At 49.4% G+C, this 15,929-nt stretch overlaps 1 protein-coding gene and 1 pseudogene across 2 annotated transcripts in view; one reads left to right on the top strand and one right to left on the bottom strand.

Moving 5' to 3' along the window:
* Positions 1-333: 333 nt before the first annotated feature.
* Positions 334-425, bottom strand: LOC129673196 (U6 spliceosomal RNA; annotated as a pseudogene).
* Positions 426-1,002: 577 nt separating this feature from the next.
* Positions 1,003-15,929, top strand: part of Sparc (secreted protein acidic and cysteine rich) — a 24,171-nt gene continuing 9,244 nt past the window's right edge. The window contains exons 1-5 of one of the 2 annotated variants that reach the window (XM_055602878.1): positions 1,003-1,114; positions 10,662-10,731; positions 12,640-12,696; positions 13,315-13,402; positions 14,631-14,752. In XM_055602878.1, the coding sequence (XP_055458853.1) occupies positions 10,675-10,731; positions 12,640-12,696; positions 13,315-13,402; positions 14,631-14,752 (324 nt within the window). In that variant the 5' untranslated portion in view covers positions 1,003-1,114; positions 10,662-10,674. Of the gene's footprint in view, positions 1,115-10,661; positions 10,732-12,636; positions 12,697-13,314; positions 13,403-14,630; positions 14,753-15,929 lie in introns of both variants that reach the window. The other variant, XM_055602877.1, reaches the window with a different exon arrangement.

The raw sequence follows: 15,929 nt of genomic DNA, 5'->3' as shown, positions 1-15,929 counted from the left end.
CAAGCATCAATTCCTGAGTTCAAGCCCCAGCACCACATAAACTAGTCATGGTAGTGCATGCACGTAATCCTAGCACCTAGGAAGTAGAGGCAGGGAGATCAGAAGTTCAAGGTCATCCTCACTACACAGTGAGTGGTCAACCCGGGATACATGCAACCCTGTCCAAAAACAAGCAGCACCTAAATGGAAGCCTGCCGTGTCAACAATGGCTTCCCCACCAACCCTGGCTATTTTTCCTGATCTGACTATCAATATTATTTGCTCTCTGTGTCAGGGTCTGATGATGCAAGACTCCCAGCTAAGTCTTTTTTTTTTTTTTTTTTTTTTTTTTTTATAAAATGCTTTACAATTGGCATTTTATTCTTGCCATGCTAATCTTCTCTGTATCATGCCAATTTTAGTACATGTGCTGTGGAAACAAGTACCTTGGCTAAATTCTAATCCCTCATTAACCTATGGTTGGTGCCCCTAGAGTTAGAGGGGACTTTTTAGACCAAGACCACACTTCATCATCAAGAATGATACCACCAATGTCACCAGTGGCAACTTGTCTGGTTGGCACTGAGAAAATTCTGTGCTTGTTTTTGTCACACACACACACACACACACACACATTGCTCTGAGAGAGGACTCAGTCACATTTGCTAGCTGGGTATAAGGTCAGGACACTGGGCTTAGCTGTGCCTCTGCGGCTCTTGGGTAATGCCTTGGACTCTTTGGGCCTCAGCTGTGCTCTGAACAAGGCCAGGCCTGTTGGATTCCTGCGGCTGTTCCAGTCCTGTCTCTCATGTCTGTTTAGGCAGCAGCCCCAGAACAGATGAGGCAGGGGAGGCCAGGGCGTCTGGACATGGCCTACCACCACAAGGCAAGGAAGGAAGAAAGAAAAGACAGTTAGCTTTGGTTCTGGGGAGAAGGAGGAGGCCAGCCAGGGGAAGGAGGAGACAGAAGAGGAGGAGGGCCTCCGAGTGGAGGCGGAGGATGAGACAGACCCTGCCCATTGCTCCAAGTGGCTTCCTGCTGCTTGCCTCTAAACCCCTCCACATTCCTGCAGCCCTTCAGATCGCCAGAACTGTTCTGCCTGCCGCCTGCTGCCTGCCTGCCTGCCTGCGCCAAGGTATGCACCACCCTGTCAGCCCCTGCCCTTCTGTAGGCTTCATCAGCCCCTCTGCCCCATTCCCATGACCATCCTCAGGGGGGAGGTGAGCTGGGGCTTCCCTTCAGGGCACAGGCTGGAAGCCTGTTGCTCACTCACAGTGGAACTTGCTATTCTCCGTAGCTCCACAGAAAATATTCGTGATTTGCAGGGACCGCTTTCTCGCTGTGTGTTCTCTGGTGGCAGAGACTGCTGGTCTGTCCTCTGTCACTCTCGATGGCAGTTGCCTCCTTTTCTGGGAATCTGTTCCTCATTTGCCCATCACAACTGCCAACCCAGAGTCTGGCTTGCCGCCTGCTGGGTCTGGCTTTCTATTCCAGGAGGACATCCAGTTCTGGGTTAAAACACCGTTGGTCCAAATGAGACTTTGCAAGAAGGATAAACTGATCCGTGAACAGCCAAGGCGAGGCATTCCCTTTAATCAGTTCCTCTGAGAAGGCTCAGGTCCCTTGAGTCTCTGCCCATCCCCACCCCATCACCCTGTGGCGTCAGTCAGCCTGAAATGCCATTGTCTCTCCCAGCCTGGGATTGCCATTGTTCCCATCCTAATTCTGAGAGGAGATGGACACCACAGGAACTCACCAACAGTTGCTTTTTACTGTAACTGGACATCTGAAAAAAAAAATTGATACAATCCAGAGAGGACAAGGAGAGGAAGGTGTGATGGGGAGGGAGGAGACAGGGCGACTGAGCGCCAGGACCATTTTTCACCCCACTGCTGAACCCACTTAAGACTCTCTGACCAGCCTGTTGGATGGTCATCTGCTTCAAGCTGTCCCGTAAACTTCCTGCGTGTGACACCTAGGATGGCTGAGATAATTCTTACCCAAAGGGAACAGGCGTCAGTCATCTGCCTCAGGGACAGACAGCACACCTGCAGGACAGGAAGTGTATTTTCTAGGTTAAGTTTCTTGACCTATCCGAGGGCAGGTAGTGGAGTGAGACGCAGACCCTACATGGGATGCCAAGCTTTAGGCAGTTTGTGGGCGATCTCACATTGGCATCTCCCTTGGCTGTAGCCTCCCTGTCCTAAGTAAGAGGGATAGTCTTTAGGGTACCTGGAAATTCCGCTAAGAATTTCCAAGCAGGGTCCCTTAATGGAGCCTACAGAGTGGTCTTTGAATAAGCTTCGGGGCATCTCTGGAAGTTCCTGAAAGTCGTGTGCTTAGGGTTGTGTGTGTGCGTGCGTGTGTGTGTGTGTGTGTGTGTGTGTGTGTGTGTGTAGAGAGAGAGGTGGGGGAGGGGAGGGTAGAGGATGAGTGTCCACTGCTTTTAGGTTTAAGATATTCCGGAACATCAGATACCAACCTCCCAGAGTGGTGTGACGCGGAGAAGAGAAACAAGTTTGCGTTTGCCAAGAACTAAACCAGAAAGAAGCGGTTGGGGGAAGAGAGAGTTAACTCAGCCGTCAGCTGCCACATCGACAGGGCCGCACAGAGGGAGGGGGCGGGAGGAGGGGGCGGCTCTGAGAAGGAGGTCGGTTTTTGAAACTTTCTCCAAGCCCCACCCACCAAGAGGCTCTTCTCCCTGGTGACTCACTTCCAGAGGAATGCGAGTTGCCACGGTAACCTTTTTTTTTTTTTTTCCCCTAGGGTCTCTCCCTACTGGCTAGGAGGGGACTCTGGGAATGCTCAGGGCCCGTCAGGTTTCCGTCCCCCACGCCACCAGCACCACACCCTACCCCACCCCAGCCCCAAATACAAGGACGACAGCAAATTCCTGTTCCTGTCCTCGCCTCCCACATCCCAGGGGCGCAGGACTGTGAGAAGCCTCTAGAACTTTATAGGACAGAGGGCTTGGATCCGTGAGCAGAAGGTGTTTGACCTTGAACTAATCTGTCTTCTTCCTGAGCTCTGGTTTCCTCCCTATTTCGGGGCATAACACCAGTCCCTTGGAGAAGGAGCGGTGTGAAAAGGGACTGTTGAATGCATTAGGAAGCGCGCTGCAACCTCACTCCCTTCTAACCGGATTGAGTTTTAGCACAGACAGGATCATTCAAAGTACTTTTTCTTCTGGCAGCTCCAACACTTGGGGTCCAGAGAACATCTCCTTAGCAAAAGCGCTGACAGGAATATTAAAAAAAAAAAAATAATAATAATAATACATTGTTTAAAATCATTTCAATTTGAGCATCTTCTTGTCAATTTTCTACGAGCAATGCACCCTCCACTGGTGATCAGGGCTGGAACCAGGACTCAACCTGTGGACCCCAGTTTTTTGTTGTTGTTGTTGTTTGTTTTGTTTTCTTTAGCCCCCAGCTAAGGAGCCAATTGTGGTGAGGCCTGCCGGTAATCCCAAGGCTGGGGGTGGGGGGTGGGGGATGGGGGCGGAGACAAACCAATCCCTAGAGCTCACTGGCCAGTTTGTCCAGCTGACTCATCAGCTTCAGGTTTAGTGAGAGACCCTGCCTCAAATAATAATAATAATAATAATAATAATAATAATAATAATAATAATAATAATAATAATGTAGATGGGCATGGTAGCACATGCCCGTAATCTCAGCACTCAGGAAGTAGAGACAGGCTGATCTCTGTGAAGTAGAGGCCAGCCTGGTCTACATAAGTGAGTTCCAGGCTAGCTAGGGTTTCAGGAGATCCTGTCTCAAAAGATAAAAAAAAGGGGGGGGGGGAACAACTGAGGAAGACACTGACTTCTGGGTCACACATACACCCCATATATCACAACATATATCACACAAAGAAATGGGGGGAGGGAAGGAAGGAAGGAAAGGTATTGGTCAAAAGCATGGGTTATAACTCAATGGTGACATTAAGAAAGATGCTACCTATCTTAGCCTCAGTTTCCCAATCTGTCAGGTGGTGAGGACCTGAGCTAGATGTCCCCTGACCCTAGTGCCAGGCACTGATTTCCTTGGAAGGAGCAGTGCCCTGTATGTTTAACAGAGTCTCGGTTCTTGTCCTCTGACAGGAAGCAGGGAGGAAGGCTTGGGAGGCAATGGCTTTGGGAGGAACCTCCTCCAGCTGTAGGCTCTGCAGCCCAATGCACAGCTGGGCTTACTATTCCCAGCTGCTGCTTTCCATATGGAAAATAAACTTTAAACAGCAGAGGATATGAGGCAAAGCATGTTTGTCTATTGAGGACTTTTGGGCTGGCAGATGGGTCTGGGGAGATAAACAGGCAAACATGAACTGACAGGGCACCGGGCTCAAGTAAGTAGATAACTGATTTTACCACCAGCATGGCTAAAAATAAGTGTAGGACAGAGCCGCATTCTTCTCCCTGAGTGATTTCCTCACTTATACATACACATGCACGCACACACACCACACAGAGGGAAAGAGATTCTTTAAGTACATATTTTAAAAAATATTAAAAAAAAAAAAATTGAGCCAGGCGTGGTGGCACATGCCTGTAATCCCAGAACTTGGGAAGTCAGAGGCAGGTGGATCTCTGTGAGTTTGAGGCCAGCCTGGTCTACAGAGCGAGTTCTAGGACAGCCAGGGCTACACAGAGAAACCCTGTCTCATAACCCCCCCCCCAAAAAAGTCGTTTTTACTTGTGTGAATATATGTATGTCTTTTCTCTCTCTCTCTGTGTGTGTGTGTGTGTGTGTGTAAGCACAGTGCATTTGGACGCCTTCAGAGGCCAGGAGGGGCCATCTAAATCCCCAGATCTAGAGTTACAGGTGGCTATGAGCTGCCAGATGTGGGTGCTGGGAACTGAACACGGTCTCTGATAGGGCAGTAAGCACTCTTTAATGGCTGGGTCATTCCTCCAGCCATCATGCCCTTCCTCCAGATGCACCTTGTGAGTGTTTAAACCCTGATCATCACCTACTGACAGATGCCAAGTCAGGCCTAATGCCATCTGTACAGACACACCATCCCGATGCGAACACACATACCATCAAATAGACCATTGGGTGCGAAGAAGACAACTCTCTCTCTTTCCTTCTCTCTCTCTCATATACATACAAGCACACCTCTCTCCCACCTACACAGGCCCATGAGTGCCCCCCCCCCCCAAATACTCTTTATTTCCAAGATACAAAAGTTGAAACTCCGAAAGGGAAAGAAACTCGCTGGAGATTATACAGCTGTCTGCTGCCTGCGCCCAGGCTCCAGATCTTTGGAACCTTATCAGGTTCCGGTCAGTTTGGAGCTGACCTTGCTCTAAATCATTCATACTACATCATTAGCAACACTTCCTCCCTCCCTTTGCTGGTCTACCATAGCCTGAGTGACTTGGTCATTAACAAAGGCCCAACAAACGTGGCTTGTAAAGTGGCTTCTCAGTTGGTTTCCACTGGCCCCTTCTTAGCCTCCAACTTAGAAGAGGAGGCTGGCACCAGCTTCCAGCCATCCATGTGGATTGGGTAAGCTACCTTTTTCCTATACTGTCGTGTGGATTCCTGCTCCCTCCAAGCCTCGCTTGTGACTTCTGGGACAGCTGGGTTGCACAGGGTCAGGGCCAAGGCCAGCAAATGATGACTTTAACAGAAGCCTTTAGAGAAACAGCTTCCACCTTGCCCAGTGGTGTGCTAGGCAGCAAGTCAGCTCTGCTTTTACCTGCCTAGTCATAGATATCTATCAGGGAAGCCATGAGCAGAGATAGTGGCTTGGTCCTTGCAGGAACCTGATTAAAAAAGTCCCTAGTTAAGGGACCTCTCTGGATTACCCTGTCCTACTTGTGGCATTAAGATCTCAGATTTCAATGGAAAAATATCCAATCACAGGAAAAGTTTAGATATTTCTAAATGTTTGACTCAGAAACCACCTCACCAGAGGAACTTGAGTGAGTTATTTTCTCTTTCTAAGCTGTGAGTTCTTTGTCTAAAGAAGAGGCACAGTAAAGAACTATTACATGGCCTACAGTGGTAAGCCAATAGTAGTGGCCGTCAGAATGACATTCAAAATTCTAATGCTACTCCAGACTTCGAGGGGAAAGGATTGTACGATTGATTAGTAATGTCTGCCACATACACAGGAGGGGTGTGGAGAGGTTGGTGTGCTATGTAGCTGCTGCCTTTGGAATCCCTTAGTTCTTTCCAGATGTTACATCTTAGATACTTTGATGCTTCTTATCGCCTCCATTTGTGGTCACCCCTGCGGCAGTAGGGATGGCTGTACATTGAGTCCCTTTCTTCTGCCTTTATTTGTTCTGGAGAGGGTTGGAACTCAGCCTGGGCTGCCAGTCACATGGTCTAGAGGGCGCAGAGGCAGCAGGAACTCCTCCAGCCTGGTCTAGACAAAGTGAAACGTGGCACTTTAGGAGGCTCTGGAATTTCAGCGAGGGCTGTGTCCAGCCACAAACCCTGGAGCCGCCTCTGAGCTGCCCAGAACCAATTCTAGGTTTTAGCCTATGTGACCCTCTAACCACTTCCCATGGCTGGATCCCTTCCAACAAGAAACAGAAATAAAAGCAAGGACTCTGGAGCAAATGGGGAGAGGAGGCACCCCAGATCTGCTGTGTGAATTCAGGAGTTCAGAACAGACAGGGACCTTAGGGGCTGTTCTAGGGGAAACCTAGAGGCATTTCCAGGTGGTTTGGGGTGTTGTAGTATGCCGTGCTCTCAGGCCCCAATTGTACTCTGTTTCTGTCTGTCTGTCTGTCTCTGTGTGTGTATGTGCATGCACTTGGGTGTATGTGCTTGTGGAAACCAAAGGTCAGCCTCAGCCGTTGCTCCTCACACTTTATCCACTTTGTTTTTGAGACAGGGTCTTTCACCGGCCTGTGTCTTGCTGATTCTGCTCGACTGGCCATAGCAAGCACTTTATTAACTGAGCTCTCCCTTTAACCCCTGTTTTGTTGAGGTTCTTTGTTTTTAATTTTATGCATAGTCATTGTCCAACATGTGCAAAGTCCCTGGACCTCAGAGCAGGCGTTCTCAACAAGTTGTTCACACTGGCAGCATTTCAAGGTTCAGTAATCCCCTGTGCTCTGGCCTGGTGGTGCCTAGAGCTCAAGGAAACAGAGGCTGAAAGATCACAAGTTTGAGGCCAGCTTTGGCTACTTAGTGTGACCTTGTCTTAAAAAAACTAAACAAGCCCCTACCTTCCCCAACCCAAAACCAACAAAAGAGCTGGGATTCAGAGCTGTAATCCCATCTTCTGGGAAGTGGAGGCAGGAAGATCTGACATTTGAGGCCATCTTTGGCTACAGATCAAGTTCAAAGCCAGCCTAGCTCCTTGAGACCCATAGGAAGTTCTCTGAGATTGCATTTCTTCACATGCTTTTCATCCAAGTTAGGCTATCCCGAGAGTCTGTGGTTCTGAGCCACACTGTTCTAAAAGCCCACAGTTCTGAGGTGGTCCCTGTGGTTTGATGCTCAGTGGCACTTCCATGTCCACGGGGAGCTCCTAGGGGCCTCTTTAGGTGTGAAGGGAAGTAAGCTGGGGGCTGGCTGTACTTTTCCATCCAAAGAGCTAGCCGAGCGACCTCTGCTTCAGGTCCTGCTGGCAGCCCAGGCTGAGCTCTCAGCTCTCTCCAGAACAAATAAAGGCAGAAGAAAGGGATTCAATGTACGGTACAGGGAAAGGGAGACCCAGGGTGCCCACCAGGGGTGTCTGCATTTGGTGGCCACCAAGCCAAGGGTAATACACCTCCACTTCCTCCCCTGCCCAGGGCATTTTTCCTGCCTGCATCTCAGGCCAGTTTGGCCCAAGTAGGCACCATCCTAATGTCTGCCAAGGGAAGCAGCACACAGAGAGACCACGCTGATCCTTGTTACTCATGCCCTGGACCGCTGGCTAGAGTCATGGTTTTCCTTTCTAGGCCTCAGTCTTCTCATCTGTACTATGGGGCAGAAAGGCCTGCCTCAGGCCCTCTTTGGAAAGTGGCTTGTGCAAACACTGAAGGGCATTTGTATGTTCCCCAGCATGTCGGACTTAGGCTTGAGTGTGGAAGATCATGGCTGCCTTGTACTGACTACAGGGTCTTGGCCCTGTGCTCTGACGTGGCTGAGTTGACTGCTGTGCCTCCTACAAGCTTTGCAGGGTGGGCCCTAGCCTCTTTGGCCAGAGGTATGTTACAGAACCTCAGAGACATGTCTCATGGGCAAACAGGCATATGGCTCTTCATCCATAGTAGTTAAGGGACTCCCCTATCTGCTCACCCTAACAGCTAGAGGAAAAGGATTCTGGGATTGGTGAAGCAGCATTGGACAGAACTAAAATGTGGACAGTGACCATCTTCCCTAAGAGTTTGTATGTCTGCCTTTCTCCATACCCTCACCCAGCCTCTGGGCTTAAGACCATGAAGCACTCCGGGATTTAGGTCCTTAGACAGGGCAGTGTGAGGGTGTACGATGCTGGGCACAGGGCAGTCTCAGGGTCCCAAGATTCCCTTCTTCTACCCAGATGAGGCACTCAGACTCAGAAGTCATCTCTCTAGCTCTGTAACCTGGTCCTATCCTACCTCTCTAGTGATGGGACTTCTCTTTAGTTGAAGCCTGGACTGAGTGACGTTTGGGCTCTAGCTGCCAGCCTCACTTTGATGTTTTCATTTCAAACAGCCTCAGACAAGTCCCTCATTGATGCCCTCTCTCCCGTTCCATCTGCCCAAAGCCACACACAGAGGATGTCAAACTCGTGTTTTCCAAATGGAGAAGCAAGAAGGGAGACAAGTGAACAACTGTGAGAGGGGAAAGAATGTTCCAGAAACTGGCTAGAAAGGAAAGACTAGACTCTTCTGCCAGGAGGAGCTTTCCTGAAGCAATGCCAGGCTTCGAAATCCATTCATCTGATTTCTTTATAGCTTTACTTTATGCCCGAAATCAATTCATCTGATTTCTTTATAGCTTTACTTCATGCCCACACCATGAAGTAGCGGCTGAGGCTCTTTCCTGTTTAGCCTAGCACAGGACCGTTATGGTGTCTTTCTCCTCTGCCTGTTCTGCTACTCAGGGCTTGATTGAATAGTTCTCTGGTGCTTCAGACTGGGATCAGGGCCTTATGCATGCTAGCCAGATGCTATACTGCTGTGCCACACCCTCAGCTCAAAAAGGTTTGGGAATCTAGACTTATTTTTAATTCTTCCAAATACTGTTATTTGAGAGAAGAAGGTGAATACTGGAAGAGGAGAAATGCCAAGACCAGCTTTCCCTGTGTTTGCTTGCTTGCTTGCTTGCTTGCTTGCTTGCTTGCTTGCTTGCGACTGAAAGCTAAGCATATGCTCTGCTCTTCAGCTCCCCACACCGGAATGTAAGCGTTCCAATGGCCGTGTCCGTCATCTCAAAGTTTACCTCCTCTGACCCTCTATGTTGACAGATGGGGAACCAAGGCTTAGAGACAACAAAGAATTTAATCTGTACACGGTGATGGGGACAACACTGGGGTAGAGTGAGAATCCTGGGCATTGACTCAGAGCCCAGTAGCTTTGCCCATGCTGCCAGGGCATTTCGCAGCACCCAGCTTTGTCAGTTGAGAAAGTCATAGAAGAAGCTAGGGTTGGAGAGGCTGAAAGGGAAGTCTTGGGTAACCAATAAGGGTGGCATTGCCATTGTTCCCTTGGCTGAAAGCTCTGGAGGGGCAGAGGGAGCAGGCTTGCTCTGTGTGGCTGTAGAAAGAGACGGGATAGACCACAGGCTCGAGGGAGGCAGACTTAGGAAGAACTTTCTAGATTCATTTGGTAACAGAAGCCTGTCTGGTTAGCACCAGGAGCCAGATGTTCCCACCACAGGTCCCTGAGTCATCGTCGGAGGTCTGCTCCAAAGATTCTTTCCAGGCTTGCGTGTGAGAGTTCACAGTTCAGCATCTAGAAGCTGGGTCCGAGCAGTGATCAGGGGAACGTTCTAGATCTTAGCTGCCGTCCCTTCTGAAACACTGGGACAAATCTGGATGGAACACATCTGTACCATATGTCCTTGAAGAATCTAAAGAAATGCTGTCTCTCTGGGCAAAGTGAAGAAAAATGTAATCCCTCTAGTTTCCTTCAGGCATCCCATACTCTTGGGCTTTGTCTTAAGTGTGTCTCATTGTCTGTGATTCCTGTTGACTTCTCCCATTGTAGAGGAGAGACTGTGGAGGGGAAGAGGAAATGGAGGAGGAAGAGGAGAAGGAGGAAGGGGAGGGAGAGGAAAAGTGGGGGGTGAGAACAGGGGGAGTGGAGGGAGCTAAAGCTTGTGGAAGAGGGGACAAAAGTCTTAGAAGAAGAGGCATTGAAGGCCCAAACTTGGCTTTTGAGCCTGTCGTTTTTGTCTAATTACTTTCAAAAACCGAAATAAATGTACTAGAGCAAAGACTTCATCTCATGACCATAAATAGAAAACTCTACCTTTCTTCTCAATAGAAGGAAACTGAAGGGTGGGGGCGGGACACCATGAAGTAGGAAAAAAAACAATTCTATTGCTCGCAGCTGCAGAGTTTCCTTTGGAGGCTCCAGGCCAGGTCTGCTTTTTGCATTAAGTAGGACAATGGGTGTTGAAGGTGCAAAGGGCCAGACTTAAATGAGGCTTCCTTTTCACTGCAGAGTTTGGTTAACATTCCAAACTCAGGAACTCAGGGGGAAATCTCTCTTGCTGACTCATGTTCTCTCCTCCCCACAGGGTTCCCAGCACCATGAGGGCCTGGATCTTCTTTCTCCTTTGTCTGGCCGGGAGGGCCTTAGCAGTGCCTGTAAGTACCCAGGGATGCTGAGTTATAACTCATCCCACTCTCTCCAGCTTCGGAACCTGCTCTGAGTGTTCAAGGCTACAGCAGGGATATGGCAGGGTACTAAATTAGCATTTACGAACAAAGCCCTGGGTTCAGTCCCCAGCATTGCATAAACCCAGCCTTAGGAAACACACCTATAATTCCAGCATTTGGAAGGTAGAGGCAGGAAGATCCGGAGTTCAAGGTCAGCTTCAGCTACATAGTGAGTTTGAGGGTAGCCCCATGAGATCCTGTTCTTAAAAAATAAAAATAAGGGCTAAAGAGATGGTGCAGTGGTTAAGGGCACTTGCAGAGGACCCAAGTTAGATCCCCAGAACCAATATGGTGGCTTATACCCAGGGAATCAGCTGCCCTATCCTGACCATTTGTGGATGCCAGGCATGCATATAGTGTACAGGCATACATGCAGGCACAACACACATACAGATAAAATAAATAAATCTAAAAAAAAAAAAAAAAAGTAAAAATTAAGTCTTTTTTTTAAGCCAACAAGGTTAAAAGTATCAGTGGGAAGGAACCATTGGGTGAGGGGAAAAAAAAAAAAAAAAAAGCTCTCTAACCCACAGGTCAGAGCTTGCACTCTAGTTTTGGCTCCCGTTAGCAGGACCTGGCCTCTTCCCTGAGGGAGTCAGTGAGCAGCAGGGTTTATGGCCTGAAGGTGGGATGGAGCTGGGAAAGGACAAGAACAGAGAAAGGAACAGGCTGGTTTCTGAGCCCACGAAGCTATTTAGTTATAAGTAACTGATTCCCGCTGCATTGTGGGGGTAGAGAAGATGCAGACAGAGATCATGATGTTGGAGGTTGTTGGAGGCCTGGGATAGGGCATCCCCTGTTGGATCCTGTGGTAAGATTGGAACTGGACAGGCTTGCTGGGAGAGGGAGAGGTTGGAATGAACCAGAAATGACCATTACTCCACCCTCAGGGAATGTGCTGGATGAAAAGCAAGATGAAAGAAAAAGAAACTTAGTCAAAGAGAGCCAGTCTAGTCAAATGAGGTCCTAGGCCCATCCCCCTCCTCCCTCATGATATACTCCTGGTTTGTCTCCCTATACTCTGACCTGTGCCACAGCCTCCTGATGGTTGGCGTTACGTGTGCCACCACTCCCAGCCAGGAACAGCTCCTTTCAAACTGGCATTCCCTGTTCTGTTCACTAGGAGGTAGATGGCAGCTCCGGGCAAACACATCAGGCAGGCAGATTTTGACTGAAGGTTTGGTGAAGTTACCCTTAATTTTGGAAGGGGTTTGTATCCAGTCAGGGGCCTCAAAGTTTTGTGCCCACCCCACCTACACTTCCCGGAGGCTGAGATGCCAGGAGGGAATTTCCTAACAGCTATAGAATGAAGTCACGTGGCGGGGGGAGGGGGGAAAGTTCACTCTCTGTTAGAAGTCACGGAGGATGCCCGTTCTCTCTGGGTCTCAGTTTCCCCATCTGAGAGTGAGAGGGCATTCATCTGCCTCTGTTGTTTTCAGGCTGTATTGGGGCTTGGCCAGCAGAAAGGCTCCTTTCAGTAAAATAATGGATGGGGTCGTTGGTTTGGTGGAAAGTATACAAAAACCCAGTGTGATGGCTCAGGCCCCTGATGTCAACTCTTGAAGGCTAAAACAATTGACGAGTTCAAGGTCAGCCTGGACGCTGTAGCAAGATCCTGCCCAAACTGTGTGTGTGCTCACTCTCCCCCCCGATACACACATAAAACTCATACGAATAAAATAATTGTGATAACAAAAAGTTTTTAAAGAAAGGAGGGAGAATGGAGTTGCACTGTATGGTCCATCTTGAGACCTTGTGTTCCCGGCCACAGACACTTCAGAGAGAAGTGGCCTTGGCTTTGACCAACGCTCTGAACCCTGTTCTCTTTCCCAGCAGCCGACTGAAGCCGCTGAGGAGATAGTGGCGGAGGAAACCGTGGTGGAGGAGACAGGGGTATGTTTGTGGTGTGACAGTGGTGGTGGCTCAACCCTCGGCGCCTTTCTGCCTGGTTCCTTCCTTGGGCCATCCAGACAAGTTCAGCGAGGCTCCTCGCTGAAACAGGACATTCACTCTCTCCTTGTGTGAGCACAGGGCACAGATATTCAATTGAGTATCCCCAGACGTCCTTGACTGTTCCCCAAACCCTCACTTGAGCCCTGAGGTTGGGAGGATTCAGAAGTGTTTGGGTTTCGGATTTCTTCCATTATCACCCACAGCGTCCCTTGACATGTGACAAAGGGACCCTGGTAGGGGTAGATGACTTGGTATGCCTTCTTGTCTTAACACCTTGGAGGCCTCTGATTCATCTTAATGGAACGTTGGGTCTCTAGACATATTTAATGTAGAATAATACATTGTACAAACTAATAATAAATACCGTAATCCACCAAAATCACCACCCTTGCATTTGTGCTGTGATCTGGGCCTAGGCTACCTTCTTCCCATATGTCCCTCACACTCACTTCTGGGGTTCTGAAGCTTCAGGCAGGCCCCTTCTCCTCAGTGACTCTCTCCCAGGTCTGGGGTCGGTGAGAACCCCTGAACTCATTTTTTTTTTCTCTTCCATGTCAGCTACCTGTGGGTGCCAACCCAGTCCAGGTGGAAATGGGAGAGTTTGAGGATGGTGCCGAGGAAACTGTTGAGGACGTGGTGGCTGACAGTAAGTCTCTTCCCTGTCACTTGGCACACCCGGATGGCCCTTGGCTGCGTAGTTGGAGGCTGAGGACAGCTCACAGGAAGTTTCTGGCTAAGAGGATGGATTGTGGGGCTCCGGCAGCTGTGGAGGGCCAGCTGGGAATCCTCAGGCCATGGGAGCCTGGGGTAGATCTATTTATAGTTAGGCCATCTCAGTCGTGAAGGGCAGAGGAAAACTCCACAGTTGGGTGTCACATTCCCACGGAGGTCATGGTGGTAACATCTGCTCTCCAAGATCTCCTCAACCAGCTCAAGCTCCTCCTGGGAGCCCAGCTGAGGAAACTGACCTGCTCTTTCGGTTTCCACTTGGCCCAAGGAAACAGAGCCTGTAGGAAAGGGATCCTGATGTAAGTTCTAATGCCTCAAGCAGAGAAGGGGTGGTGACCCAGGGTCCCAGGCTTCAGCCCACAGACTGGCACATCTGTGTCGAAGGGGTCAAGGACACTGATGTCAAACCCTGTTTGAATCCTTTGAGCCAGTGCTTCCATATCTTAACAAAGCAGTGGTGCAGATAGAAGCCCAGAGGAAATGGTTCAGTGGGTAAGATCACTTGCCACACAAGCATGAAGAGACCCGAGTTTGAATCCCCAGCACCCACTTAAGCTTTCTCAAGGGGAGAGTTAAGGGTATCTGGAAAGAGCTGGGCAGGGCTTGCTGGGGCAGGGGCTAGGCATGGGATTTTGAATCATATCCCTTTTTTCCTCCATGCCCAGACATTTTTTCCTGTCATAGCTGGGCCTATTGTCCAATGTGGGCCTGAGTTCTTCCTCCTTTTCCTTTTCAGACACCCGATTCTATTCCATTAGACCTTACAGCTCATTGAATCCATGACAACAGCTCAATCTTCCAAGTCATTCTATAAAGTGCTTTGAATCCAGAGATGCTGCGCTCTGGTTGCTCAGCAGAGAGCTGAGAATTTAGATGTTGTTTCAGTCACGGCGGGGGACGTGTCAATATGCACCCCAGATTTCTGAGTTACAGACTGAGATTCCATTCTGAAAATGGCCTAGTCCTGACTTAGAACTGTTCACCCCCAGACTGAACCAACTGCTCCCCCAAACTCTATGGCTGAGCACAGAGGATTGGGGGTTGGGAGTGGAGTACGGCCAAAAGCTCTGAGCCTCAACACCCCGTCTGTGCGGTATGGGAGCAAGTGCCAGCCTGGTGAGCTGACACTGTGTTCTGTTCTCCAGATCCCTGCCAGAACCACCACTGCAAACACGGCAAGGTGTGTGAGCTGGATGAGAGCAACACCCCGATGTGTGTGTGCCAGGACCCCACCAGCTGCCCTGCTCCCATCGGCGAGTTTGAGAAGGTAGGAGTGGGCACCTGGGCCCTGCAAAGCCCAGTGTCTGCTAAGAAATCTGGGCATGGGGGACCTGGCAAGGCAGCTCCACTCTCAGGAGGCCCCTCCCTAGGACCAGTCGCAACAGGAAAGTGGAGCTGAGTCATCAGGGAGATACTGGTGCCACCCTTCTACCCACTGCTGGGAAGTTAGAAGAATTTACTCGTACCACCAGGCTCCACGCTCTGTGCTGAACATGATCGCCAAGAGCTGCATAATCTCAGATGGAATGCACTCTTGCACATAATTATAATTTTTTTTTTTTTTACATTTTATTTATTTTGTGTGTGTGAGTGTGTGTGGCATGTATGCATGTTGGAGGTCAGAGGACTTGCTGGGTCATTCTCCCCTTCTACCATGTGGGGCCAGGATTTCAGCTCAGGCTGTCAGGCTTGGTGACAGGCACCTTTTACCTGCTAAGCCATCTCACCAGCCCTGTAATACCTCTGTGGTTGGGAAAGCATTGTGGCCCCGCTTGAAGGTTGACTCCAACCTCATCTCCATCACTTGATGCCTATGGGATCTTAGTTAAGGTGTTGAGCATCTCCGAGTCTCAGACCCCTCTTGATTGAAGAGGGACAGAGAATTCTGAACTCCTAGAGCTGCTGTGGCGTTTGTTAGAGGATGCCGGGAATGTGACAAAAAACCAGTATTGTTATTTCTCAAACCCATTCTTACTCCAATATGCACGTATCTACCATGCACTCATCTGCTCAACTGTACATATATCTGTTACATATACATCCAGCCATCCAGATGGGCACCAATCCTTATGCATTAATCCACCCACAGAACCATGAATCCACCCACTAACTCAGCTACTCATTAACTCACCTACCCAGCAACTCATTCATCCATTTATCCACCCACCTGCCCATCCATCCACCTATTTGCCTATCTACCCACCCACTAATCCATCTACTCATTCATTCATCTATTCATCCATCCACCCTCCCACACACTTCACTACTCATCCACTCACTCTACTCATCCATTCCAAATTCATCCATCCATCCATCCACCCACCCACCTATCCACCCACTAATCCATCTACCCACTCATCCATCCATCCATCCACCCACCCGTCCACCCACTAATCCATCTACCCACTCATCCATCCATCCATCCATCTATAATCTATCCACTC

This window comes from Psammomys obesus, unplaced genomic scaffold (assembly GCF_907164565.1).
Source record: "Psammomys obesus unplaced genomic scaffold, mPsaObe1.curated_primary_1811, whole genome shotgun sequence".
Classification (NCBI taxonomy): Eukaryota; Metazoa; Chordata; class Mammalia; order Rodentia; family Muridae; genus Psammomys; species Psammomys obesus.
This window is presented reverse-complemented; position numbering and strand designations above follow the sequence as displayed.